The 27,389-nt window shown below is 35.0% G+C and overlaps 1 protein-coding gene and 1 long non-coding RNA gene across 3 annotated transcripts in view; both read left to right on the top strand.

Annotated features, from left to right (window-relative positions):
* Positions 1 to 20,988, top strand: part of LOC102741918 (mitogen-activated protein kinase kinase kinase 7) — a 51,521-nt gene extending 30,533 nt beyond the window's left edge. The window contains exons 7-13 of one of the 2 annotated variants that reach the window (XM_081828669.1): positions 135 to 263; positions 2,046 to 2,176; positions 4,148 to 4,229; positions 7,197 to 7,327; positions 7,988 to 8,117; positions 11,710 to 11,790; positions 20,741 to 20,988. In XM_081828669.1, the coding sequence (XP_081684795.1) occupies positions 135 to 263; positions 2,046 to 2,176; positions 4,148 to 4,229; positions 7,197 to 7,327; positions 7,988 to 8,117; positions 11,710 to 11,790; positions 20,741 to 20,823 (767 nt within the window). In that variant the 3' untranslated portion in view covers positions 20,824 to 20,988. The remainder of the gene's footprint in view (positions 1 to 134; positions 264 to 2,045; positions 2,177 to 4,147; positions 4,230 to 7,196; positions 7,328 to 7,987; positions 8,118 to 11,709; positions 11,791 to 20,740) is intronic. The other variant, XM_081828670.1, reaches the window with a different exon arrangement.
* LOC145723058 (uncharacterized) lies at positions 11,801 to 16,053 on the top strand. Its single transcript, XR_014147808.1, has 2 exons — positions 11,801 to 13,109; positions 13,147 to 16,053. It is a non-coding gene; the product is annotated as an uncharacterized LOC145723058 (long non-coding RNA).
* Positions 20,989 to 27,389: the final 6,401 nt, after the last annotated feature.

Genomic DNA, 27,389 nt, shown 5'->3' with positions numbered 1-27,389 from the left:
AGTAATTTCTCAGCTCTACATGCTGTATCTTCCTGTTTTTATACACAGTGCTCATTCTTAAAAATTTATATAGGCATTTGTTCCTGTAATTCATGTGGAAAAGAATCTTAAAATTATACCACCTTTTTCTCTAGGTAGCAATTACAGTGAAAAATGTGATGTCTTCAGCTGGGGTATTATCCTTTGGGAAGTAATAACACGTCGGAAACCCTTTGATGAGATTGGTGGCCCAGCTTTCCGTATTATGTGGGCTGTTCATAACGGTTCGTAAAAAGAAATTTTTCTTTAATATATTTTCTGTATTTTCTGTCTGGACAATTGTATCTACCTTAAACAAGACCATTTATCCCTAACATTAAAATGTCCAGTTCTTTGTTACCAGAATACTTTGCTGTCATCAATCACCTACCCTCCCCCCTCGCCCCCAAAATCAGGTAGGGCAGGGCTGAGAGTGGTCCTGTCGTTTGCCCAAGGCTGAGGAGGTCTGCTGATCCTGCTAGTTAGGGAAAGGCCATCAGTAGACAGCCAGAGCCAACTACCTAGGTTGGCTTTCTCTAGGGGATAGAGAAGCCTCAGATTGGACTCCGTGGAGAAAATAAAATTTAAAAAATAAATAAATAAAATCTTTCTCAAGGTTCTTAAGGTTAATTGAGGAGGTATAGCCTTTTCTCCTGAGGGAGCAAATAATAAGAAGAATTGTTAGTTCAGCTATTTATAAAGGCAAAACACAGAGTGCTTCACATATGCTTTCTTTTTATCTTTTCATTCATCCTTATAAGGGGTATACTGTTGTTGCTTCATTTAACAATTTTACAGAAACCGAGACTTAGAGAGGGAAAGGAAGTTGTCCAAGGTCATCAGATTAGTAAGTGGTATTGCTGGGATTCCCATCCAGGTCTTTCTGACTCCCAGTGTCCATATTTTTAAGTTATATTGACTTACGAACTGAATGTCCTTTATCCCTCCTGCTTCTTTTAAACATGTAGTTGTATGTTTCTAACCACTCAGGATGTTAGAATACATGTTCTTCATTAATCAAGTTATTTCACATTTGATTTGGGAAAATAAACTCTTCATGGAGGGAAATTGCTTAACCTTCCTAATTTTTATATCATTCTCTATTATTTAATTTCTATCAGTTGGTTATAATCATTCTGATTATGGCATTTTAATACACTATTCCACAGATCATACAAATACCTGCCTAACTAGGTGATTCATAGACTTGTCAAACAGTCCCATCATCTGAGTAATCCTAAGTGGTTTTTTTTGTTTGTTTCCTGTACTACCTTTCATTTTACTACCTTTAATGTCATTGTAGAGAATGCTAGAGCATTGACTAAGACAGTGTGTTTTGTTTTTCTGTCAATTGTCAGTAAATAATCGACTGTTAGTGAAGTACAAAATAAAAGAACTAACTTGTTAGTTGGTAGAATTACAAAGATTTCATTATATTTGAGGCTTTCTTTAAGTTAGGGACCTCACTATATTAGTCTTGTTAATTACACAAAAGTTGACAGTTTTCAGTTGGGGAAGTGATGGATTCACAGCAGCCAAAAAGGTCTGCCATTGACAAAAGAGTCATTTAGAGGTCAGTGAGTATAACACCATAGTTGGTGACTTTTCCAATATGGAAGGTGATTCTTCAAATACATTTGAAATTTTTACAGTGAATCTGAAAATCTAGTTCAAGTAAGATTACCTCAGACCATCATTTTATTTTACTTAATAAAGCACCCACTAAGCCATTATTATTTGTTAAAAGAACAATGTTTAGAACAAATGAGATACTATTTCTCAGTCTTATTTTTACTATAATGAATATAAAAATTTTAATTTGACTTCGCAAAAGGTGTAACCATCCCCTTTATGAAAATGTAATGTAAACCTAATAGACCAAAAAAAAGTACTTTTATTATTCCAAAATAAATCTTAAATTACAAGATCTATAAAATAAATACTGTATTGGAAATACATATAAAAAGCTTACACCATTCTTTGGGTAAATACATTCTTTCCCCCCCTCCTCTAATTTTCAATTATAGGTACTCGACCACCACTGATCAAAAATTTACCTAAGCCCATTGAGAGCCTGATGACTCGTTGTTGGTCTAAAGATCCTTCTCAGCGCCCTTCAATGGAGGAAATTGTGAAAATAATGACTCACTTGATGCGGGTATAATCCTTCTTTTGAGGGGCTTTGGATTTAGGGGAATTTGATATATACTGAGTTTGAATGGGGTTTTAAAGTGAAAAGACATTATTGCTATTTTTTGCTTTATACTTTTCTGTGTTGTCCTAATTAGAGTGGGCATTTATTACTCATAATCAGAGGAGGAAACGTTATTTTGGGGGGTAAAATCTAGTTCTTTAGAATGGAAAGATAGCTAGACAAGGTTTCTGAACTTGCTTTTTCCTCCTGCTTAACTTAGTGGACAGATGTGTTTTGGAGCCTGTTGCCCCATCTGTAATGTGAGAGAAGCTAAATTAGATGTCTTTATACAGGACTTAGGTATTTTCTGACTCTAATACTTGCCAAACTAAATTTTAAATTTTCTTGAGTACAGATCTTCATTAGGCAGTCATTTATGCAAGGCAATAGAATGGTTGTATTCCCAGACACGTTTATTTAATGATTTTTACCTTCTGTTGTTTCACTGCATATTTTTAGCTTTTTATTTACCATTAAAAAGTTAAACTTCTAGGATTTATAGATAGAATTTTTTAATTTAGAAAAACCCTTTCAAATGATTATCAAAATTTCTTAGTCTATAAACAAACACTTTTAGAATTATTTGAATAATTTTTTTAAATTTTTTTGTTATGTTAATTTTAGGCTTCTAGTTTTTGGTGCATTAACAAAATCTCCCAAGTGGTACTTTGACTTTAAAAGTTCACATACTTATGAAAGTGCATGAACTTTAGAACAGTAGAACAGTTTTGCTCAGTAGAAGAACCTTTCAGTCTCCTTAAATATAGACTTCCTAAATGGCCAAAGATTTGTTTATTCTATTGAAAATTACTTAGGGAAACCAAGATTGAACTAATCTGATTAAAACTTACCATCATATGTGGGTACCAGCTATATTTAGAATCCTAGGCCCTAAAGATGTGCCCATAAGAAAACAACTTAGTCTCCATAGTGAGATACCCTAAAACATTGGGATATATAAATTGTTCAAATTATAATTATACTTATATGTGCTTTGTCTGATTTGAAAAGAAATCCTTTATTTTTTTCCCTAAATTCTAATTTTTGTCCAGCAAAAGTTTCCAATATTGTATCTCCGTTTTATAGAGGAACAGCCATAATCTATCTTTGATATTCAAAATATTGGTTCTAACAATTATTCTATGGCATACCAGGCTCAGTTGTCAGACTGACAATAATTTCTGCAATTTGGAAGTTTGTATCAGTGCTATGAGAACATAAATCCATTTTACATAATTACAAGGAATACTATTATATTTGATCCTCTAGAAAAATAAAGCTGTTTTCTTGAGGACTATCTAGGCTCTGTGTAAAATAGATACTTAAGTACATACACAGCATTGATCACAGTTGAAATTTAAGAGTAGCACATTATCATCATCTTTGTAAAATCAAAAACTTAAGGCATCTGTGAATTGTGTAAGACTGATGAATCACACAGACCTGTACCTCTGAAACAAATAATACATTGTATGTTAAAAAAAAAAAAAAAAAAAGATAGTAGGAAAGGAAAAATGAAGGTGGGGAGAATAGGAGGGGGAGACGAACCATGAGAGACTATGGACTCTAAGAAACAAACTGAGGGTTCTAGAGGGGAGGGGGGTGGGGGGTTGGGTTAGCCCGGTGATGGGTATTAAAGAGGGCACGTACTGAATGGAGCACTGGGTGTTATACGCAAACAATGAATCACGGAACACTACATCAGAAACTAATGATGTATGGTGATTAACATAATAGAATTAAAAAAAAACTTAAGGCATATACTGAGTTTAGCCATCTGTAAATTCAGTATATGCCTTAGGGAAAATAAAGCACCATCTCTGCTACTTTCACATCCCAGGACAAGTAAATAATGTGTATTCTTCAAGTTAATTCTTGCAGGATTTATTTTGTATTAAAGAAATTTTAAATTGTGATTTCCTTTTTCATATATAGTACTTTCCAGGAGCAGATGAGCCATTACAGTATCCTTGTCAGTATTCAGATGAAGGACAGAGCAACTCTGCTACCAGTACAGGTAAGTGGGTAGATTGGAAGAGTAATAACCCTAATTTTTTGTGTGTCTTTTCCCATGAAATTATAATCAAGAGGCAATGAATGATGTCTCCATTTGCATTTTAATTTCTTTATTTCGTATGATTGACTGCAATTTGGGTTTCCAGGTGCATCATTCTTCATGAAGGTACCCAGATTAAAGAGTTACTAAAGACCTGCTTCCAAGTCTTAGAATTCTTGCATAGTTAAATATAAAAAGATATGGGATATTGTATTGCTGAGAATGTCATTCTTTTTTTTTTTTTAAAGATTTTATTTATTCATTTGCCAGAGAGACAGAGAACAAGCAGGGGGAGAGGCAGAGGGAGAGGGAGAAGCAGACTCCCTGCTGAGCAGGGAGCCCGATGCGGGACTCGATCCCAGGACCCTGGGATCATGACCTGAGCCAAAGGCAGACGCTTAACCGACTGAGCCACCCAGGCGCCCTGGGAATGTCATTCTTTATTTGAAAAATAAAATCGTTTTTTACACAGATACGGGTAGATCACATAATATTAGGAATCATTGTAAATGTAAAAAACAGCATATTTCTTCATCATGAACACTCTACTTTTTGGTCTTTGTAGAAGAGTCTATAGAAACTCTTATTTAAGAACTCTTATTTTTAGTTCAAAGTTCATTAGTTTTCTAAATACAGAGTAGTAGGGCGCCTGGGTGGCTCAGTCATTAAGCAACTGCCTTCGGCTCAGGTCATGGTCCCAGGGTCCTGGGATCGAGCCCCGCATCGGGCTCCCTGCTCGGCGGGAAGCCTGCTTCTCCCTCTCCATCCCCCCCTTGCTTGTGTTCCCTCTCTCACTGTGTCTCTCTCTGTCAAATAAATAAATAAAATCTTTAAAAAAATAAATAAATAAATACAGAGTAGTAGTGGAATCTGTAGTTTGTGGTCATCAAAAAGCAGAAATAAGTCTCTAAGAAAAATTGTGCTTTTCAAAATATATGGCATTTTAAGCATTCATTATTAATTTAATTACAACTAAAAGGTACATGTGTACCTGTATATGTACACATATATTTATCTGGTACTGAAAATTTTATTTTTACTGACAAATATTTTTGCTCATCTGTTTCCCCCACCTCAAAAATAATTACATTTATTTTAAGCTGATTTAATAGTTACTCCCAAATTCTATTTTTACTGAAAATCTTTAAGTTGCTCTGAATTCTAAAGTGAACTTCTCCATTATTTGTTTCTACCACCACCTCCAAACTGTTTAAGTACGGTGACCTTCAGGCCTTTGATCCTTCCATCTTTTCACTGAGCCACAGTTCTCAGATCTTTGCTTTCATCCTCCCTTCATTTAATTCCAGGTAGTTATTATAATTTCTTGTCTTAGACTTATTTGGCTAAACCACAAGTGGTTAAATCTGACACTTGGCTTGCCCTTGCCTGTACCAGTGCAGCTGAATGTGGCTGGAAACAACACATGTTTACTCTCTTCAAATGCCTTAGTGATTTAGTGATGCTGGATGGTTGTACTATAGTTTAGTCTGTCTCCTCTCTCCTAGATGACTTAATTTTATACTTTAGCCTCTCTCCTCAAACTTCAAATATCTCTTCACTCCTCACTTTCCGCTGATCCTATTTGCCTATTTCTTAGAAAAATTGGAGCGATCAGAAGATAGCTTCCAGAAGCTCCCCTACTCCATCTGCCCATCTACCTGTATCTGTGCCCATCTGCTCTCCATTCTTTTCTGTTACTATGGCTGAGCTCTCCATGCTCCTCACCAGAGACAAGTTTGTCTCCTTGTGCACTGTATCCCACCTGCTCTTCCCAGCAGTTCTTCCCTCAGTCTCTTGCATCATCAGCCTTTCTATTGGAATCATTCCCAGGGTATATATAGTCTGTATTTGCATCCTCTTAGCTTCTCTCTTCCTCATTCTTTCTAGTGCCCAGTCCATTCAGGCTTTTATTATACCACTACTCCAGCATTGCTCTTGTCAAGGTCACCAGTTGTCTCCACATGACTAAATTGAAATGATTTTCAGTTCTCATTATTTTTAAGATTTATTTATTTGAGAGGAAGGGAGGGAGAGCATGCACAAGTAGGGCAGGGCAGGGGGGCAGAGGGAGACAGAAAAAGAATCTTAAGCAGACTCCCTGATGAGCACAGAGCCTGACTTGGGGCTCGATCTCATGACCCTGAGATCATGACCTGAGCCAAAACAAAGATCTTGTCGGACGCTTCACCAGCTGCGCCACCAAAGCGCCCCTAGTTATCATCTTTTTTGGCTTTCAGTAACATTTGACACAGTTCATTACTTTCTTTTTATATGTAGCACTTTCTTTAGTTGGTCTCTAGGATACCATACTAGCCTGGGTTTCCATCTTCTATCTCTGGCCACTTTCTCTGATAGTTTCCTTTGCTGGTAATTTTTTTTATCTTCCCAACCTATTCATGTCAGCATGCTTAGGGCTCAGTCATTAAGGCTCTTTTGCTTATCTCTCTACATTCATTTCCTCAGTAATCTTATCTAATATCATAACTCTGTATACTTCTATTTGCTGATACTTTGCTCACACCTGACCTGAACCTCTTACTCCTGTATCCAGCTACTTACTTGATATCTAATAGGAACTCAAACTTACTATTTTCCAAAAACTAAGCTCCTGACATTCCCCTCAAACTTAATTCTCCCATGGTCTTCCTCATCTTAATTAAGGATTTATTCCCTAAACTGTGATTTACTAGCTGAGGCTGAAAACCTTAGTCATCCTTGACTATTCGGAGACTAAACATTTTGGTTCCCTTTTTGTACTATCCTTAAATTTCATTTAAAATGAGTTTGGATATCTTCATTGGCTCAAAAAGTCTTATTTTGTTTCTATTCATGTCTTGTTAGTTTCGGAAAGAATTTAAGTTACATATTATTGAATGAAGCATCTGTATTATTCCCAACCTGTAATCATAAATATTTCTGCTTTCCTAGGCTCGTTCATGGACATCGCTTCTACAAATACCAGTAATAAAAGTGACACTAATATGGAGCAAGTTCCTGCCACAAATGATACTATTAAACGCTTAGAATCAAAATTGTTGAAAAATCAGGCAAAGCAACAGGTTTGTTTTGTTACTAAAAGTAAAATCATATGATGACCTTACTAGTAGTCATAACTTTATACTAACTGAAATTATTTGTCATCTTCCATTATACAAGTGCTGAATCTTGTTCCTAAAGCAGACAGAATAGAGACATAAAATGAGATTTTCCTACTGTTTATCACCAAATTATTTTCCCTCCTGATGATTGCTGCCTTTGCCACAGTGCAGCTCCTTCCCTGTGATGTTCCCTAACTTTAATGTTGATGATTAAAAATGTAAAATGCTAAAAAAAAAAGTAAAATGGTTATTTCTTGGTTCTATTACCCAGTTAAAGGAGTTTGTCCTAAGTCTATCATTTCGTATTGTTCAGATTTATTATATTTTTGCTGTTGTTGATTTAAAAGTATTTTAAGTGATTTTATTCATCTTACCTGAGGCATTTAGGTTAACTAATAATTGTAGCCTTTAACTCCCAACTCCAGTGACTGCCCTTTCCTAAAGGCAGCGTCTGTAGCTTTCTCTCCCTTACCGCTGCAGCTCCCTCTCCCTAAAACTTCCCTTTTCTTTCAGAACAGAATCCATTAAGAATCTCAGGTGATATCTTCCTCCTCCTAGGCTGCCCAGGATTTTTCAATTTAAAGAGCTTCAGTAATTCAAATTGACCTGTAATTTTAACAGAGTGAATCGGGACGTTTAAGCTTGGGAGCTTCCCGTGGGAGCAGTGTGGAGAGCTTGCCCCCAACCTCTGAGGGCAAGAGGATGAGTGCTGACATGTCTGAAATAGAAGCCAGGATTGCTGCGACCACAGGTAAAAAGGAAATAAAAATCTGAAGAGGAGTGGAAAGAGTAGTTTTGTTTCAGTAGTGGGAATGTCAGGTTTTTTATGTCATAAATTTTTTTAAAGCAGGAAGTAGGCTTACAATATACTTTCTAAGCTTCTAGCAAATAATTTGTATGTTTTTCTCCAGTTCCATAAATAAAGCAGGTATGACTTGTAAAATTATTTGGATCATAAAATATATTTTTATCAAATGTAATTCTTTCAGCTCAAACGTGAACTGAAAATTTAAGTGGGAAATTGAAATTTTACCAAAACCAGAATGTTTTAGAGGATTTTTAGTGATTCTACTAGAATTTGTGCTGACTTCAAATAATAGCAAATATTTTGTTTTGAAATTAGCAGAAAAACGTACTCTAGATCCAAATATGATTTGGCCTTACTGTCTGCCCCTCTTCCTTCCAGTAGCAAAAATAGCTAAGTTGGGTGTAGCTAGTTCTTTTAATTGTTATATAAAATATCATGGTAATTTTATTCAATCTTGAAAAAGCCAGCATTTGAATTCCATTTTTTCAGTTCTTAAAATGATTAATTACAGAAGGACTGGTTAGCACAAAAACAATTACAGTTGACCCTTGAACATCGCCCGGGTTCAGGGCATCAACCCACCATGCAGTTGAAAATCCACATGCTGGCTTAGTCAGTCGTGCGTCTGACAGGGAATCTGCTTGAGATTCTCACTCTCCTCTCTCTCTGCCCCTCCCCCGGCTTGTTCTCTCTAAATAAATAAATAAGTCAAACCTAAAAAAATTAAATCAAAGAAAGAAGAAAGGAAGGAAGAAAAAAAGAAAGAGGAAGGAAGGAAAGAGAAAGAACATCAATCAGTCAATCCAGGGGCACCTGGGTGACTCAGTCAGTTAAGTGTCTGCCTTCAGCTCAGGTCATGATGTCAGGGTCCTGGGATCAAGCCCCGTGTCAGGCTCTCTGCTCATTGGAGAGCCTGCTTCTCCCTCTGCTCACCTCCCCCCCACCCTCATGCTCTCTTGCTCTCTTTCTCTCGCTTTGTCTCAAATAAAGAAAATCTTAAAAAAAAAAAGAAAGAAAGAAAATCCATATGTAACTTTTGACTCCCCCAGAACTTAACTACTACTGTTGATCTGAATGAAGCCTTACCAATAACAAATAGTTAACACATGTTTTGTATATTATATGTATTATATACCATATTCTTAAAATAAAGTAAACTAGAGAAAAGAAAATGTTATTAAGAATATTGTAAGGAAACTAGGGGCACCTGGGTGGCTCAGTCAGTTAAGTGTCTGCCTTTGGCTCAGGTCCTGGGATCCAGCCCCACATCTGGCTCCCTGCTCAGCAGGGAGTCCGCGTCTCCCTCTCCCTCTGCTGCTCCCCCTGCTTATACTGTCTCTCTCTCAAATAAATAAAATCTTTAAAAAAAAAAAAAGAATATTATAAGGAAAACACATTTGCAGTACTATACTGTATTTTTTTTTAAATCACATATAATTGGACCCACGCAATTGAAACCCATATTGTTCAAGGGTCAATTGTATATGTTTTATTACCTGAGTGAACATGTAACCTTCTTTCTAACCAGGTTTGAGCTTAGTAATGCTGGTTTGTTTTCTTTCCAGTTCTTCCAGGGGTAGAGGGGAGCTAATTATAAAAGTAAATACATTTCTTTTATGGAAAATGTGAAAATGGAAACAACCAAAAAAAACCAGTTTTCCATAATTGTCCCACTTAAGAGATAAACACTTAACAATTTTGTGTATTTACCTCTGGTCTCTTAACCATATATGTGTATACATGTGTATTTTCATGTATATTAGTATATATATTTTTTAACTTAGCTAACCAGGTTTGTTTGGGGTTTTTTTGTTGTTTTTTTTTTTTAAGGTCTTTTTTCTCATTCATTTGTTGTTTTTCTTTTTTTCTAAATAGAAATTCTCATTTTTTGTGGAGCTCTTTTCAGAAGTTTTCCAGAGGACCAACATATTGTACTTGTCTTCATCTACTAATGAACACTGATTATATCAGCACTAGAATCGGCTAGCTATAACAGAATATTCAAAATAGCAGTGTCTTTAACACATAAGCTTTCTTGTTCACACATAAAGAAATTTGAAGGTAGGCTCTATGATCATTAGGCAACTGAGCTCCTCTGTTTCTGGGTCACAATCCTATTGTGTGGTGTGGCTTCCATCCTTAAGGTAACTTTGTGCTCCAGAATAGCTATCATAATTGCAGTTGTCACATCCACAGTCCAGGCAGCAAGAAAGGAAAATTAGGGGAAGGCCAAAGGGCCCATGCCCAAGCTCTTTCAAGGATCTTTACCAGAAGTTCCCCCTAACAACTTCCATATAGATGCCTTTGGCCATAGTAATATGGTCAAATGACCACACCTGGCTGCAAGGGAAAAAAGGATCTGTGATCTTTTATCTGGGGACATTGCTGTCCTGAGTAAAGTCAGGGTTCTGTTGCTAGAAAGAGGGGAAGAATAGAGATTGGCAGGGGACTGGAAGTCTTTGTACCACACAGATGGATCTTTATAAATGATCAAGTTGAATGGAGCTCATCAGCCACTAACAAGCCCTCCTGGTCTCTGAGTCGCAAGTGTTTTCCTGTGGAGTGAGGGCGTCTGAGTGTAGTGGCAGATGAATAGTGCACACAGTGACATATCTTCACACTTGGGGAACCTTTCCACTTCAAGGATATCATTCAAGTTAGATGTGCTAAATAATGATTACTACTCTAAAATAAGAAGTGGTGTTATAACAGTTTTATATCTTTGCTAGTGTCAATTTTCTAGTCAGGTACTGGTTTATAATTATTCCTTACAGAAGTGATATTTCACTAGGTTAAAAACAACCACACATTAAATTATCCCACCCTCTCTAAATGTAGAACAGATGCCATTGAACATCACTGAATTTTATACAGTTCAGATTTTTTTTATGAATTGTCTTTGAAAAACTCATATTCTCCAGCTTTTAATACTGTTCACATTTAATGGAAATGTACCTTGAACTTTGGAAACTACAGTAAATATTCAGTTTAATAGAAGTATGTGTAAATACTTATTTTAAAAAGCATATACATTTCACACTTTGATTCAATAATTATCATATAATCACAAATTTTATTTATAGCACACTTCAAGAAACACCTAATTTGAACATATATTCCTGTGTTTGTGTGATTAAAACAAATATGGCAGCTTATTTCGTTTTAACTCCTCTCTCCCTTCCCACTTTCATCCTAGCCCTTCATTGCTTATCAGCGATTTCACTTAGGTAGATTGTTTCTCTGAACATGTTTGAAATTTAGCTTCCTCATTACCCTGCAGCTTTGTTTGTCTCTGTCCTTTTTATTTTTTTTCCTGCTAATTAAAACCAGTATGTAAGACATCTTTATTGATATTTTTCTCCTAAATCATGCCTTTTCTAAGCATGGATGAAAAGTTAGATAGTTCTGCATGCCATTCTGCATGAAGTATTATTAACATAACTATTTGAAAAGTATTCTGTTTTTGTAGTTAATCGTTTTCTGTGTTACTGTTTGTGGTTGTTTGCATGTATACTGTATATATATGTTTTTGCAGCCTATTCCAAGCCTAAACGGGGCCACCGTAAAACTGCTTCATTTGGCAACATTCTGGATGTCCCTGAGATCGTCATATCAGGTATCATAGACCACCTGAGTTGGTCTAATAGCTATGGGACCGGAATAATGATCCCTGGTACTTATAAAATGCTTCTTGCTCCAATTTGTTTAGGACATAAAAAGAGATACCTTGCATGCAGAGATTAGGAAGACAGATTGAAAACTATACATTTATATATACTGAAGCAGACTTGACAGGATACCTTTAAATCTCCAAAAATGATGGTAGAATAGAAGGCAAAGTAAACCTTTTCCCTGAAGGGAGAATACTAGCCTAGAATTTTACCAACTTCCTCCCTGCTTTTAAGTGAGCAGATGAGCTGAACCAAGACTTTATTTGCACCCAGCAGAAAGAGGAAACAACTATTTAAAAATATTTGTTGACCTTGGCTCCTTTCCTTCCTTAGTTTCTACTTCTGGGGTTCCCTCTAGGCTTCCTCTCCAAGCCTCTTTCTGTTGGTAGCAAGTGAAATTTGAAGTTGAAAAAAGAGAATTGCTAAATACCATTTTGCCTTAACTAGAAAATAGAAACAAAACTAAATGAGATTTGCTGTTTTGCATGGTATCTTGCCAAAGAATCATGGTCAATTCTGATTCTTGTATGTTATCAAGAGAATCTTCTTGCAAATTACATGTTTTTATACCTAACTCACACATGGTACTTCAGTCTTAATTGGTAAATTCCTTTTATTTGTTATAGTAATAATTTCATAGATGACTCTAAATCACCATATTAGGCAGAAGCTTAAATGGCATATGTGACCTTCATTATCGGTAAATATATGTCATCAAAATTATCATTTATTTCTCCATCTGCTTTGGGTTTTCCTCCACCTCTTCCCCAAAAAGAAATACACAGTTTTTCCCACACACATTCATGGGTGTGATTTGGGTAAATTCCTCAGCACTCTATACACTGCCTGTGATTGTGCTTTTAGCATAGTATTGTATCGTAGTTGAATACCTAGAGGTCATTTTCTCCTCTAGTAAAATGAAAACAGAATAGAGACCATGTCTTTGTTACTTACGGTTGACAGTATCAGCAGTTATCTGACAGTGCCTCACACATAGTGTTTAATAAATATGTACCTATTAAATGAACAAACTATTATTACCTCCCATGGCCAGGAACTAGGATACATATAAAATCTGTATAAATTATAAATATGCATAAAACATAAATAATATAATTCTTAGGCATTTTATCTGTAGAAAACCATTTTATATTAAAGTAATTAATTTTTATTCTTTCAAAGTGCTTTATTCTATAACATCATCACTATTGCTGTTCAGAGAAAAGAGTTAACCCATTTCTCACATAGTAATTTCATTTATTAAGTCATGGCGTGCTTACAGAATTAACAAAGTACTTGAGATCATTTTACCTCCATGCTGAAAGGTACAGTGTTTAAGAGAATAATATTTTGACTAAAGAAGTGGGAACACTTAAACATGCATACTGTTAAGTGTGATTACTTTCAATGTTTGAGTGAATCAGGAGAATTTAGGCAAATGGCAGTATAATCTTAATCCATGTCTATGAGTAAGCATTAAGAACACATACACACACATGTACTGAATGCTGTAGCCAGTACTGTACAAAATAATGAGGGAGAGAAAAGAGAAAGAATAGTCTTAATGGTTCTCAACCAGGATGAATTTGCCCTCCAGGGGATATTTGGCAACATCTGGAAACAAGTTTGGTTGTCACAAGTGGCAGGTGGCACATATATGGTGGGCAGGAGCCCGGGATGCTGCTAAACATCCTACAGTGTACCAGACAATCTTCCAAAAGCCAAGAATTACCCAGCCTTAAATGTCAAGAGTACCGATGTTGAGAAACCCTGCTTAGATGCTCTTGTGTGGCCTATAAAGTAGTTCAGAGTACACATTCTTAATTGACCTCTATAGCAGTCTTATAAATGGGTTACCAGATAAAATTATGGCTATTTTACGAATGAGGAACTTAGATCTAATGGGTTTTGAGTGGTTTTCCCAGAGGCCACATAGCCAGGATCCCAACCTAGATCTGACTCCAAGTCACGTCCATTTTCTCCTCTTTTGCTGGAGTCAGAGAAGATAGAGTAATTCTGCCTTGCTCCTCTTCAGTGTTCACATTAAAGAGAGCTCTTTGGCCAGAAGACCCTCTCGACACTGGGTCCTTATTGGAGTCAGGAAACCTTAAGTCTGCTCTTAATTGCCAGAGCAACAATGCTATTCAAATAGAAATGGTATTCAGTAACACATTTTATTAAATATTCTTGATGACTTCCCCCCCAGATATCCAGACATTGACCTAATCAGTTTTGCTTTCTTTAATAAAAGAATACAAGCACTGAAATTAACAACAGCTGGACATAAAAGCCAGACATTAATGTGTTCTTAAGTTGTATTTTTAAAAATTAAATTAAATATAAAAATATAACCCATACTTTGAGAATATTTCAAATGGTCTTACATGGCCATTTTAAATTATAAAAGAAGATGATACTTAATTCCCAAAATTTCTTAGTACCTTTTAGAATTTGTTTCTTCAAAGTCCCATTTCCCACAAGTTCTGTGGTATTACAGAACCTCTTGATATACCCAAACAGGTACTCATTAATATTGGATCCCATTTGTAAGCATTTTTTTAAATATAGCAATTTTTTTTATCTTATCTGTAATGAATAAGTATTTTGAATAATACTTTCCTTTGGCCAAGTCCAGTATACTGGGTTTAATGTACTTCTTGGAATGAACTGCCTCTTGTAATAAAAAAGAGTGTTCCTTTAAGCATCACAAAACTTTTATGTGTACTTATTGGCAATGTACAAATATATCTTTTTGAAGGTGTGTCTTGCTTGAATTTTTTAAAATTTACCAAGTTGTTTAAATTGTAAAATGACTGAAATGCCTAATCTAGTCACAGGTGGACAAATTCAAGTCTTGTTTTTTGCTTGCTCTTTGCACTGTTTTATATTCTGCCATCATTCAGATGAGGAAGAGCAAGCAATCTAAGGCTTACAATGACATTCATTAATGTAATAGTCACTCAAGTCATGCAAAAATAGACCCTTTAATACCTCAGGAGTTCCTATGGATCAAGCTACACAATTTTTTATACCTCTTGTACATTGACGCTGGCTCTGAAGAAGTATTGGCAAAGTTTGCTGCTGATGACTCCCTTCTACTTTTCACTGCCCACAAAGAGTGGCTATAGATCAATCTGGCTTTTTATTACAAAGCAACACGTAGTTAATAGCAGATTGCCAGTAGAGTATGACATTTTGCTAATTCTTCATTTGTGGAGAGGGCCCTGTCAAGTAACAGGGTTCGATCTAAGCAAAGTAAATGTAAATGTAGAGGTTTCTTGCTCAGGATTTAAACTGTTTGACCTACCATTTTCTAATCTATTTGTTTATTGAACATGATAAACTGATAAATTGAAATGAACTTTGAGAAGAGGAAATAGACTTTCTTAAATATTTTCCAAGTTTTAAAAGCATAATCATTTCTCCCTTTTAGCCAGTTCCTTTTAATTTGTTTTACTTTTATTTAAAGAAAAGGTGAATGAGTGGCATATTATTAGATTGCTTTAAATTTACTAATTTTTTTCCTCCAAGATTTTAATAAGAATACGAATTTTTGTTTATTTGGTTCTTCTACTTGGATTTTCTTGACTTTCTCACATTCGTTTTGTTATATCCAAGCTTCCAAGGTTCTGTTTTTTCCCCCATCTTCATCTCATATACTCAAATGAAATAGGGATTATGAATTATGAAACTATATAATACATTCTGATAGTATTTACTGGTGTTAGAATAGCTAAATTTTACATTTCTTTCAAAAATCCCAATATAAAAGATAAACAGGTAAAATGTCAAAAATTAACAAAACAGGAGCAACAGCCTTTTCCCGTTTAAAGCATGGAGTAAGAGACTGAGTAGTTAATGCAGATTTTGTTCATGGCTTTAGTTTCAGTAATCGAAAAAGATTAGCAGTTCTGCTCTGGAGTCCTTGTGTGAATAGTTACAGCACTTAAGGAAATCAACTGCAATAATAATGCATTTTGAAATCACTGAAAAGCTACTATCAAATACATACATATATACCACCTGTAAAAGATTTAATGGAAACATTAGTCTTCTGTAGTTCCTTACTTTCTAAAATGAAATTCCTTACACACAGTTTAGACCAGATTGATTACTATCCTAAAATGATACATATTTCCAAATATTGCAAAAGTAAATTTTTCCAAATACTGATATTGTAGGACTACCATAATTATATTATAAATACATCTTTAAAAAAATAACCTACAAAGTTTTATAGAATATTTATGTTTAAACAGTTTTTTTGCTGTTATACTCAGTTCTGAATTTCTTAGTTCAGACTAAATTATAATGCTTGAGTTCATTTAAAACACTTGAAAATTCTCATTTATTCCGTAGATAAAAATTGCCTTAATGTGCTTCTATTTGAGAGCCTTGAACAGTGGTGCTTTAGTATACCTTTTGTAAGGCTAAAATAATATGGCATAGCATTTTAAAATCATAGAATGCTTTAACCAAAGATGATTTTCCGTCTTACATACAGTTCTTAAGGATATAATAAATAATAAAGATTGAATATGCAAATGTTTTATAGTCAGTCATATAAAATGTTTTTGCCCAGGTCCCTGAAGAGCCTGAATTTAACTGCTATTTTTTGTTTGTAATATTGTTCTTTTTTTTTTCTTTTTTTATTGTTATGTTAATCACCATACATTACATCATTAGTTTTTTATATAGTGTTCCATGATTCATTGTGTACAAAACCCAGTGCTCCATGCAGAACATGGCCTCTTCAATACCCATCACCAGGCTAACCCATCCCATCACCCCCCTCCCTCCAGAACCCCCAGCTTGCCTCTCAGAGTCCATCGTCTCTCATGGTTCATCTCCCCCTCCGATTTTGTAATACTGTTCTTAAAGCTGAAAGAAACTTCAGGTGTCCTTATGATTTCAGCTGCAGTTAGATATCTTAACTGAGAAAAATTTAATGAATATTCACTTTTAATTTCAGTCAGACACATTTAGCTCTATATTAGTTGTTTTCAAGAGTATGATGAGTAGTTAAATAGAGTAAGTAGAGTATGGGAGAGCCCAAGCATATTTAACAAAAATAGATGGGTAGTTGAGTTTCTCATATTTAAGTCTTTTCCTCCTTCGAAGTTTCAAATACTTGAAGTAATTGGCAAACAGATTGGACTGGTGGGGGGGCAGTGCAGTGAGGGCTTTGTAGAATGCTGGACAGCTGGAGGCTGCAATACTGTTCAGAGACACTTGGGCACTATTTGGCTTTCTCCTGTCAGGACAAGAATATAACCTTTTAATACTATATTTGGTTCAAGAACCAGTAGATACTATTTATAAACATTACTTTAACTGTAAGTACATAAATTACTGGTGCAGTTTTTCCCCCTGAATAGTGCAGTGCTGGTGTGAAGAGACAGATAAGAAGGAAACTTTCCTAGATCTGGCAAGTTCCTACCTTGGACACATTGTGTCATTAGCAGCTATAAACCTTTGAATTAGGGACTCTGAGGCCCAAGGAGAGCTATGCTGAAATATTTCTGTTTCTGCTGTGTGTAGCCACCTCACCTTACTAAAATTCTGTATTTGTGGCTAATTAAATAGGGAAGTTCATCTAACCAACATTAAAGAGAATGTTTAGTAGTCTTTACATATCGTAGCCTATCAAGATCACATTTTGCAATCGAAAAAACTGAACTCTAACCTAATGAAAGCTAGTTTGTTAGAAAACAAAACATCAATAATAATTACTTTCCTTTGATAGGAGGAAAAAAAAACTCACCCTGAAGGGCCTTCTAAGGAATGAGGTAGGATTTGTTGAAATAAATAAAAGAATATGAAATTTGTGGCAGCCTAAATGAGAACATGTATTTTTTAAATTGCACAGTTTACTATGAAGCAGTGATATAATACTACAGTATATAGTGCTGTACAAATTTTTTTAATCTTACGTATTTTACACATGAAGAAAACACAATTTTTAATATTTTTAATATTAAAAATTTTAATATCCAGTTTTTTATATTAAAAATATTATTTTAAGGAATATTTTAATAATATTTTATTTTCTATATAATTTGTATTAATATTTCTATATAATATATTAATATTCATTGATGTTATTTTAATGAATATTTTAATATTCAAAACTTATGAATCTCAAATTTTCCAATATTTGTTAAGAGATGTCTCTAGGAAAATGTAGTGTTGATTTTTACATGAAAAGAGTCTTCAGGAAGTTTGGAAAATAGAAAAATAAGTAATAAAAATGAGCTTACTTAAACCAATAAGAAAAGCCACAGGAGTGACTAGGAAGGACTCTGTTCAAATACCAGTTCAGTAAATAAGTTGTACTTAAAAGAGCAGCTTTTTGAAGAAATGAATTCTGTTTTTGTGACATTATTGTAAGAACAATTGAATTGGCCTATAAGCTGCTATTTTAACCATACTTTTCTTTTTGGAGGGAAAGGGGCTATGTGGGGGGTTATGATGGGCTAGAGATACAGTATATTCCTTTTGTTGCTCTTAGAGAAGTTGTTCTAAAAAATATCACTTGCTCCCTATCGTAAGTTTTGAAAGCTCCAGAATTTATTACAAAATGAAATACTCAGGACGTCATTTGCAGGTTTCAGATTCCTTGATCAGGCATCTGTAGACGTCGTATTGGCCCTTGATTCTACTTTTTTCATTTACACTACCATGTGTAGTATAGGTATGCACATATCAAAGAACCATGAAAAAATGTAAAATAAGTGAGTTTCTAAATTAGTATTCACTTGCAAAAAAAGTTCAGACTCAAGCTGAATTTACTGAGAACACACCCAGTAATTTTCATTTGCAATAATAGGAGTTTTATTTTTTTTTACATTCACATTTCTAAATTATGACTTAAAACTTAATATTGGAGCAACAAGTATTTGTTGATTGCAGTCCTTTTTTGCTTTGTCTAAACTATTTGCCAGATGGTTTCTGCCATGGTTATGCTAATTAAAATGCATTGCCTAATATTGCTTGCTTTGATTCATGTTGTAGCTTGAAGATTTCTCATTTTATGGCATTTGTTAACTGTGTCACCTCTTATTTACCCTACTTCCTTAAAAGTTTTTATTCCCCTTCCTTCTACCCCACTTAGATTTTAGTGTTTTTGTTGTTATTGCAGTGGTGATGTAATGATTTTTAGACACATGTGCTGGGTGGTTCCCCAGATTCACAAATGTTGCTAATCTGAAAAGAGAATTCCAGACACTTTTATAAGCCTGTCTCATCTAAGCTAATTTTAGAATGATTGTGTTGAATGAAGTGTGCCTAAAATTGCTTATTAGTCATGGTGGTAGGGATCTTTTTGTTCTCAGGAAACAGCGATAGTTAAAAATTTTCATAAAAGTATCTTAGTGTGCCTGATTCAACAAATGTGTGTTATTTGTGTTATTTTAATTTGTATCTAAAAGCTGGAACTTGCGGGGCGCCTGGGTGGCTCAGTCCATTAAGCATCTGCCTTTAGCACACGTCATGATCCCAGAGTCCTGGGATCGAGTCCCACATTGGGCTCCCTGCTCAGCAGGGGGCCTGCTTCTCCTTCCTCTGCTCCCTCTGCTTGTGCTCTCTCTCACTCTCTCTCTCTCCAATAAATAAAATCTTAAAAAAAAAAAAAAGTTGGAACTTGGAATGAAATGAAACTTGAAGTAAATTTGAGCTAAAATTATGCAGAGAATTCTAAAACATAGCTTAAAATGAAGAAAAGCGATGATGTCTTATAAATTTGAGTGTGGCTATAAACTTGAATTTTTATATTTACTACACGTATTACTGCATTAAACATTATTCTGTTGTAAGGTCCTTTGAGTTTACATACAAAATAATAATGGGGTCACATGGATTAAGATGCTAAGGTATATTGCTGATTGGTTTAAAATAAGATCTGAGGATTATAGAAATATAAAATTTTAAGAATGAATTGTCTGCTAATCGGGCCAAAACTGTTAGAATGCATGTTCTGAGTGCTACCTACTAGTTGAAAAATTATATAATACAGCTTTCAGAGTCAAAAGAATTTTGAGTATTGTATCAGCTGTTTCTCACAATATTTTGGTGTTTCCTTTTAGACAGCTGATCTCTCAGAAGATACCATACAACCAATTCTGTGCCCAAATAAAAGTACTGAGTGATACTCCTGCTTAATTCATTCTGTTTTGCTTATATTTATAGAAATTTTTTGTAAACTGATTTTTAGATTAAATTATTATTAGCATTGATGTTCCTAAAGCAGGATTAACACAATAGCCCATTTCAGCAAGCTGTACATTTGAGAATGGAATGAGAGTCATTCATCTTCAGTAGGAAATTAAAATAGTTGTTCACCAGTAATAATTTACTAGATTCTGACAAAAACTAATGGGATTAAGTAAGTGTGTAAATTTATAATAATAAATTTAAGCCTAAGCATCCTTTTAGGCCCTGAATGAACAAGGTACTGTTGTTGGTTAAAGGCAGTCATGTCATACTACCTGCTGGCTAGCTGTCTTGCTGAAGAAACTGTAACGTAAGGCCCTTGAAATAGATGCCATCATCAGCCCCAGCCCACAAATATTCATCTATTTAAATACATGACAGAAGATGGTGCAAGAGAGTTCAACAGCTATTCATGTGGGGTAGGAGTAGGACCTACTTTGCTGTAGGCCAGCAACTTTTGAGTTAAAATTCTGCAGCTGTTTCTCTTCCTTTCCTTACAACATTCTCTTCTTCTTCTTCTTCTTTTTTTTTTTTTAACAATAAACTGACTTAACTATTTTTCCCACAAACATTTTGTGTAGATCCAAGGAGGAACAAAGTCCGGCCTCCTACTGTAGCAGTAACAACCTTGTTGTCTGTCTGAAGAGATCTCAGTATTCTACTTTTTTTTTTATCTTTTAAAAGGCAACGGACAGCCAAGACGTAGATCCATCCAAGACTTGACTGTTACTGGAACAGAACCTGGTCAGGTAAGACTTAACATTTGAATTCCCTGTCTTTGAAGAATAATAAGGGGCAGAAATCAAGAATTAACTATAACATATATACTCTGCAGAATTAGTTTCATGAGTTGACCTAAAATTGTGGTAGAGGAGTTTATTGGCATTTGAATTTAAATACTTTGGAAAAAAAGTATAGATGCCATTATTAGTTTAACTTGAAGGATAATTTATTATAGTAGGTTGATTAATTCAGTAGTGCTCCATGTGCATTACATGGTTTTTATATATGATTTAATAAAGAAATATCAACTTTGTAATTTAACAATTTGTTGTTATCCTTATCCTCTAAAGTGAATCCTTAGTGCTGCCTCCTTTTTACTAATGAGGTAAAGAAAAAATTTTTTACTAATTATTTTACTGATTACTAATATTTACTAATAAATATTTTCCCAAGAAAATGTCACTCCTGTGGCATCACATAAGGCACTAACATACCTAGATGTCTCTAACATCTTTTAATTTGTCATATCTTATTGGATTTATATTTTTGTGAAATATGCTTAAGACAGTATTTACTAAGCAGATGGATAAATTCTGGAAAGGCTTCTCTCACAGTTGCTAAGGTTTTCTTCATCTTATATTTCTGGATGTTCTTCTAAACTCCTCTTATCTCTTTATCACTTTCTTTATAAATGATCCAGACAGTGTTATAATTTTAGCCATTACTGACTAGTACAGAGTTTTAACAAGTATATAGAAGTAGAAGCTCAGCCAGTGTTTTTTTTTCTGTTATTCAGATCAATATACTGGACGTATATAATTCATATGATATCTTTAAAATGAATGAGAACTAATTGTGAGGTATTTGTTGATTTATTTTCACTTGTGTTGCAATAAGTGTTATGAGTATAGCATACATCTGAAGTAATAAAAATGTCACATTATGGTCCATATTCATGTAAAATTATAGGATTATGTATTAGAAACAAAGTGATTTAATTTATGATAAAATGTACTAGTACTTTTAGAAAGGTGTTTTATTATTTCATATTTAAAAAAATTTTTTTTAACTTATTTTATTTGAGAGAGCACAAGCAGGGGGCATGGCAGAGGGAGAGGCAGAAGCAGGGAGCCTGACACCGGGCCTCCATCCAAGGACCCCAGGATCATGACCTGAGCTGAAGGCAGATGCTTAACCAACTGAGCCACCCAGGCGCCCCCCCCTTTTTTAAATAATATTTTAAATTTTAGAGAATCTTTGTAGTTGTTAATAAAAATTTGAAAGCCTTTTATAGCTATCAACTTAACAAAAAGCACTTGAAATATTTATGATAAATATCCTTGATCTTCATTTATATCTGGATATATTTTTATTTCTCACAATGCCTATACATTCACTCAAATGCATACACACACATACATACATTATACCTATAAATTTATTATATATGGTATTAAGTAACCCTAAATCTGAAGGTATTATAAATGAATACAGTCATTTTATTTCATTTATTTTAATGGCTTTTTCAGCTTATCTGCTTTTGTGAAGCCCCGGAACTTTTGAATGAAATTTCCCACTTTCTTCCCCTCAAATACTTCAAGTGTTAATGAGGGCATTTAGGAACAGACAGTTTAGCATCTGGTATTTGCTTTGATTCCTTAGAGGCTTGATGAGCTCAGCCTTTTTAACACTGTTTACTATTGCCATTGATATTCCAGTTATGAGAAACTCTAGCCAAGTGTTCTCCCTTTGACTGGGAATGCAAACCTGCTCTAAGGCAGTTCAGAAGCATCTGCTAGTGCAAGTGCTTTTCTTTGTACTCTGTAGTAAAGGCATTGCTGTCATTCAGGACTGACCTCACCGTACCAGCCTTCCTTATTTCATCACAAATTCTGTATTACTTGAGATTATGATTTTAATTTGTAATACCTTCCGTAGGAAAACATTGAAACTGAGGCAGACTATGATTGTGTGACAGTCATTTGCATGAATTGTCAGGGACTACTACAAAAGATTCGGAGTGAGGGGGAATTTGGTGTGGCAGTAAACCTTTTCTAAAACAGATGATAGATAGCCATTGTGTAGCCAGTTTTTAACACTGATCCACCCTTTCAAAATTACTTAAGTATTATAAACTTAAAATGCCAGTTTGGTATGAGGATGGTAAATAGTAATTCTAATACACTGGGAAAACATTTTCCTTCTGAAACTGTTAAGATAAATGACCATTAAATCTTTTTAATACTCATGAAAATAACATTATTTGAGAAAGAAAATTATGCATAGTATGGATTTTCAAAATTGAAGGTATAGTTCTTTTTAAGGTCTGGCTAAGCAATGATAAAACAAATGTATGGGTTTTTTTTTTTTTTTTGGTTGGTTGGTTGGTTGGTTTTGGCCATGGAAATTGAGAAAGAACATAAAGAAAATAATTTGCCCACCCAGTCCAGTCATCAGAGGAAGAGCGAAAACTTACTAATGAAGCTTAATAATACATCTCATAGAGGAGAGTGAACTGATTGGAGTTTATACTTTGGCTCTTGATTCAAGAGTGACCTTAAAATCACTTAGACTTTATATCTTTAAATTAAAATTAGGTTGTTTTTTTGTTTTTTTTTGTTTTTTTTAAAGATTTTATTTATTTATTTATTTGAGAGAGAATGAGAGAGAGCACATGAGAGGGAGGAGGGTCAGAGGGAGAAGCAGGCTCCCTGCCGAGCAGGGAGCCCGATGTGGGACTCGATCCCAGGACTCCAGGATCATGACCTGAGCCGAAGGCAGTCGCGCAACCAACTGAGCCACCCAGGCGCCCAAATTAGGTTGTTTTTATACTGCCATTGCTATTGAGCGGAATAGTGAATGAAGCAAACATCTGAATTAACAGTAGTTGTGATTTGTCTGAAATATTGCATCCTTACAACGTACAACTCACTTTTAAATTAATTCAGGTTTTTATTAAGCCAGGAAGCTTATTAAGCACACGTAGTGAATCTGGCCTCTTAGGTACTTTGAAAACATACTGAGAAAGAAAAAAGTTGCCCCAGGATGTCCAGGAACTGATCTAACGCTGAGGCCTCAAGTACTGTTAGAAGCTGGACATAAACAATTTCTCAGAACACCAATAGACAAGATTATACTGAGACCATGATAAAATGAGACAAAACAAGAACATTTTATAATGTCTCAGCACAGACAAAACAGGGTCACTGTGCCACACACAAAATACCAGACATTTCCTTTTCCCAGCTGATGCGAGTGACTGCTTCTTTACCAGCTGCAGCTTTATCCTTATCCGAGTTTATCTTCCCTGGAGAATTGCCTCTGTTTTCTGGCAGTAGCCAATCTAGAGTGAACCCCTCCTTCCTTAGAACCTCCCCAAAATCATTCAACAAAAGCTCCAAATCTACAGTAAGCTCTAAAATCTTTTCAGAGAGACCCCACATTATCCCATAGCGAGCACTCTGCTTCACTGCAATGAGTGTTAAACTCATCTCATCCCACTATGGGTATGTTCCTGGTGGTCTTTGGCTAGGGAGCATTGACAGTGCCAAGAAGGCCCAGCTTCCCCTGATGGATTTGAGCACATCAGACTTAGGCCCAGATCAATTAGAGAATTGCAGTAATATCTGTTGTGCACCAACGTTGTGCCAGTCAGGGCTTTATTTTTTTAATTTTTTTAAAAGATTTTTATTCATTCGAGAGAGAAAGCATGCAAGAACAGGAGCAGGGGGCGGGCAGAGGGAGAGGGAGAAGCAGACTCCCCGATGAGCAGGGAGCCCAATGCGGGACTCGATCCCAGGACCCTGGGATCATGACCTGAGCGGAAGGCAGACGCTTAACCAGCTGAGCTACCCAGGCGCCCCACTAATATATGTTACTTAAATCATAACCCTGTAAATTTGGTACTTTTATTTTCCTCCTTTGCAGATGAATAAACTGAGGGTTAGAGAAACTTTCCAAAGTCATCTTCCCTTGTACTACCAGTAATTGCTATAACCAAGTTATTAATCCAGATCTGATTCCAAAGTACACAAACTACACTCTGTCATTCTGTGTTGCGTGTGAAACTGAGTGTATTGCATGCTAAAGTAGTCCTAGATCTCTTCAATTTCAAGTGTTTTGACTTCTGATAGTCTGCATCATCATTAAGTATTTAAGTAGTTTTCAATGATGATGAGTTTTAGCTGTATCATATTATTGAGCAAGGCTAATTCACCTTGATAATAAATTTCCATAGATGGCTGCACAAGTTTATTTTTTATACATCTGGGTAGCCTTTCTGTGTTTCACTAAAATTACACATTTTCGTGTATGTCTGCATGCCCCTTCTGGAGTTGTATCCAATATAGATCTGTTTTCAGGATGTCTCTTGGGGGGGGTGGGGGTGGACACAGCAGTCAGTGAAAATCACAACTGCAAGATAGATGATGTGATTATGATTGTTTAGAAAACGAGGCATACTATACTTTTAAATGGACTTTAGAATCTACTTTTATTAGTCAGATATGTGACTCTAGGTGAGTTCTTTAATTTCCCTGAGCTTCAGCAATCTTATGTACCAGTGGGGACCGTAACACCCACTCCTTGGGGTTCTTAGAACATGTAAAAGTACCAGGCACACTGTAGATGCTTAGTAATGTATACCTGCCTCCCCGTAGTGTACCTCCCAAGGTTCTTACTACTTCCTTGCTCTCATTATAGTTTATTACTATCCAGAAACAAAAGTAGCACTGGGAAAGAAGTAAAATCCCTTTGGCATTCGGTTCCTGTATTATAAGACAAGTTTGTGTTAGGGATCATAGAAAATATTGGCCTTAAAGGCTTTTTATATATCAGTTGTTATTTATTCAAGGGATATAATTTATTATACTACTACTTCTGTCTGTCCTCAGTCTGCACCTCCTTCAGTATAAATAATTTTCTGTTAAAGCTCTAAATCAGAGGCTTATATAATAGTTTTAAAAAATTCCTGGTTCATAGTATACCTTTCTGTGGAGAACTTAAAAACCATGTAAGAATAATAAAATTCTAAAATTTCCTTATAATAAACTATAGTGAAGCTAGAATTAGATTGATCCTATACCTTCAGATTAGAAAGAATGTTTTCAGTATTACCTGTCATGTATAGACTTAATTGAATTATCTGTGACTATCATAAGGGAGGAAGTACCCTTATAGATGCACATCACTAACTTGATACCCATTTTTTTTAATGTTTGCATTATTCAGATGTTACTTCAGCAAAATTATCATATAAATCAACATTTAATCTCTGTGTTTTGTGCTTGTATAATTTTAGCAACTGAAGGTTTTAAATAGCTTTTAAATGTCAGTATAAATGGTTAGCACTGGCCATAAATCTTTTACTTATGAAAATATTTTCCCAGTCATTCAGGTGAGACATAAAAAGCAAAGCTTTATTTTTGTCTGTAAAATAACTCCCAATTCCTTTTTATAAATATAGAGATAAAGTTCTGGGCAAAGTCCAGTTCTGTTTCATGTCTACCGATGGTTAATTTGCCCTCTGGTTTAAATTTGGCTTAGTATTCTTCTGCCTTAAATTTCAGTGTGGCTTTTCTGTACTCTTTGTAACCACTTTCATATCCAACCTTGTGGTAAGTCAAGTTTCTCTATCTCTCTTAAACTTTACAATTTGTATAAGAATAGAATAAAGTAATTGTAAATGTCTTGAAGGAGCAACCCAAATGAGGTTTTTTTTTGTTTTTTTACGTAGCTTGACATTTATTCTTTTCTTTTAATTTTATTTTATTATGTTATGTTAATCACCATACATTACATCATTAGTTTTTGATGTAGTGTTCCATGATTCATTGTTTGCGTATAACACCCAGTGCTCCATTCAATACGTGCCCTCTTTAATACCCATCACCAGGCTAACCCATCTCCCCACCCCCTCCCCTCGAAAACCCTCAGTTTGTTTCTCAGAGTCCATAGTCTCTCATGGTTCGTCTCCCCCTCCCAGTTTTGAGAGCATACATGATCATAAGAATTTGACCAATGATTTTTTTTTTAAATAGCTACTATAAAATAAAACTTCTTCCGTAGTAGTTTGCAAGCAGTAACATAAATTTAAACCATAAATGAGTTTGATTTTTTTTCTTAATTGTCAAATATTACCTGATCCTCTTATTTATACCCTAATTTTTCAGGTGTTCAAGAAATTTGATTATGGCTTGTTTTTAAATATTTCTTTAGCTTTTTTTTTTTATATGAACGTTTTAGCATATTGTTACTTAATCAAAAAACCAATTTCTTGAAATATGAAGACTTATTTAGTTAATTTATGGATGTAAATTTAGCTCATGATGGCTTTTCTTATAGTTTTAAGGAAAAACTAGTTTTGAAACTTGACTTAAAAATATTAGCCTTGGGGCGCCTAGGTGGCTCAGTTAGGTAAACGTCCGACTCTTGATTTCAGCTCAGGTCATGATCTCAGGGTTGTGAGATCCAGCCCCATAATCAGGCTCTAAGTTAGGCATAGAGCCTGCTTAAGATTCTCTCTCTGCCGAAAGACATGTATCATATGATCTCATTGATATGAGGAATTCTTAATTGCAGGAAACAAACTGAGTGTTGTTGGAGTGGGGGG

This window comes from Leptonychotes weddellii, chromosome 8, assembly GCF_054177405.1.
Source record: "Leptonychotes weddellii isolate Sample4059 chromosome 8, ASM5417740v2, whole genome shotgun sequence".
In the NCBI taxonomy this organism is placed as follows: domain Eukaryota; kingdom Metazoa; phylum Chordata; class Mammalia; order Carnivora; family Phocidae; genus Leptonychotes; species Leptonychotes weddellii.
Note: the sequence above shows the minus strand (reverse complement) of the source record. Positions and strands in the feature narration are given on the sequence as shown.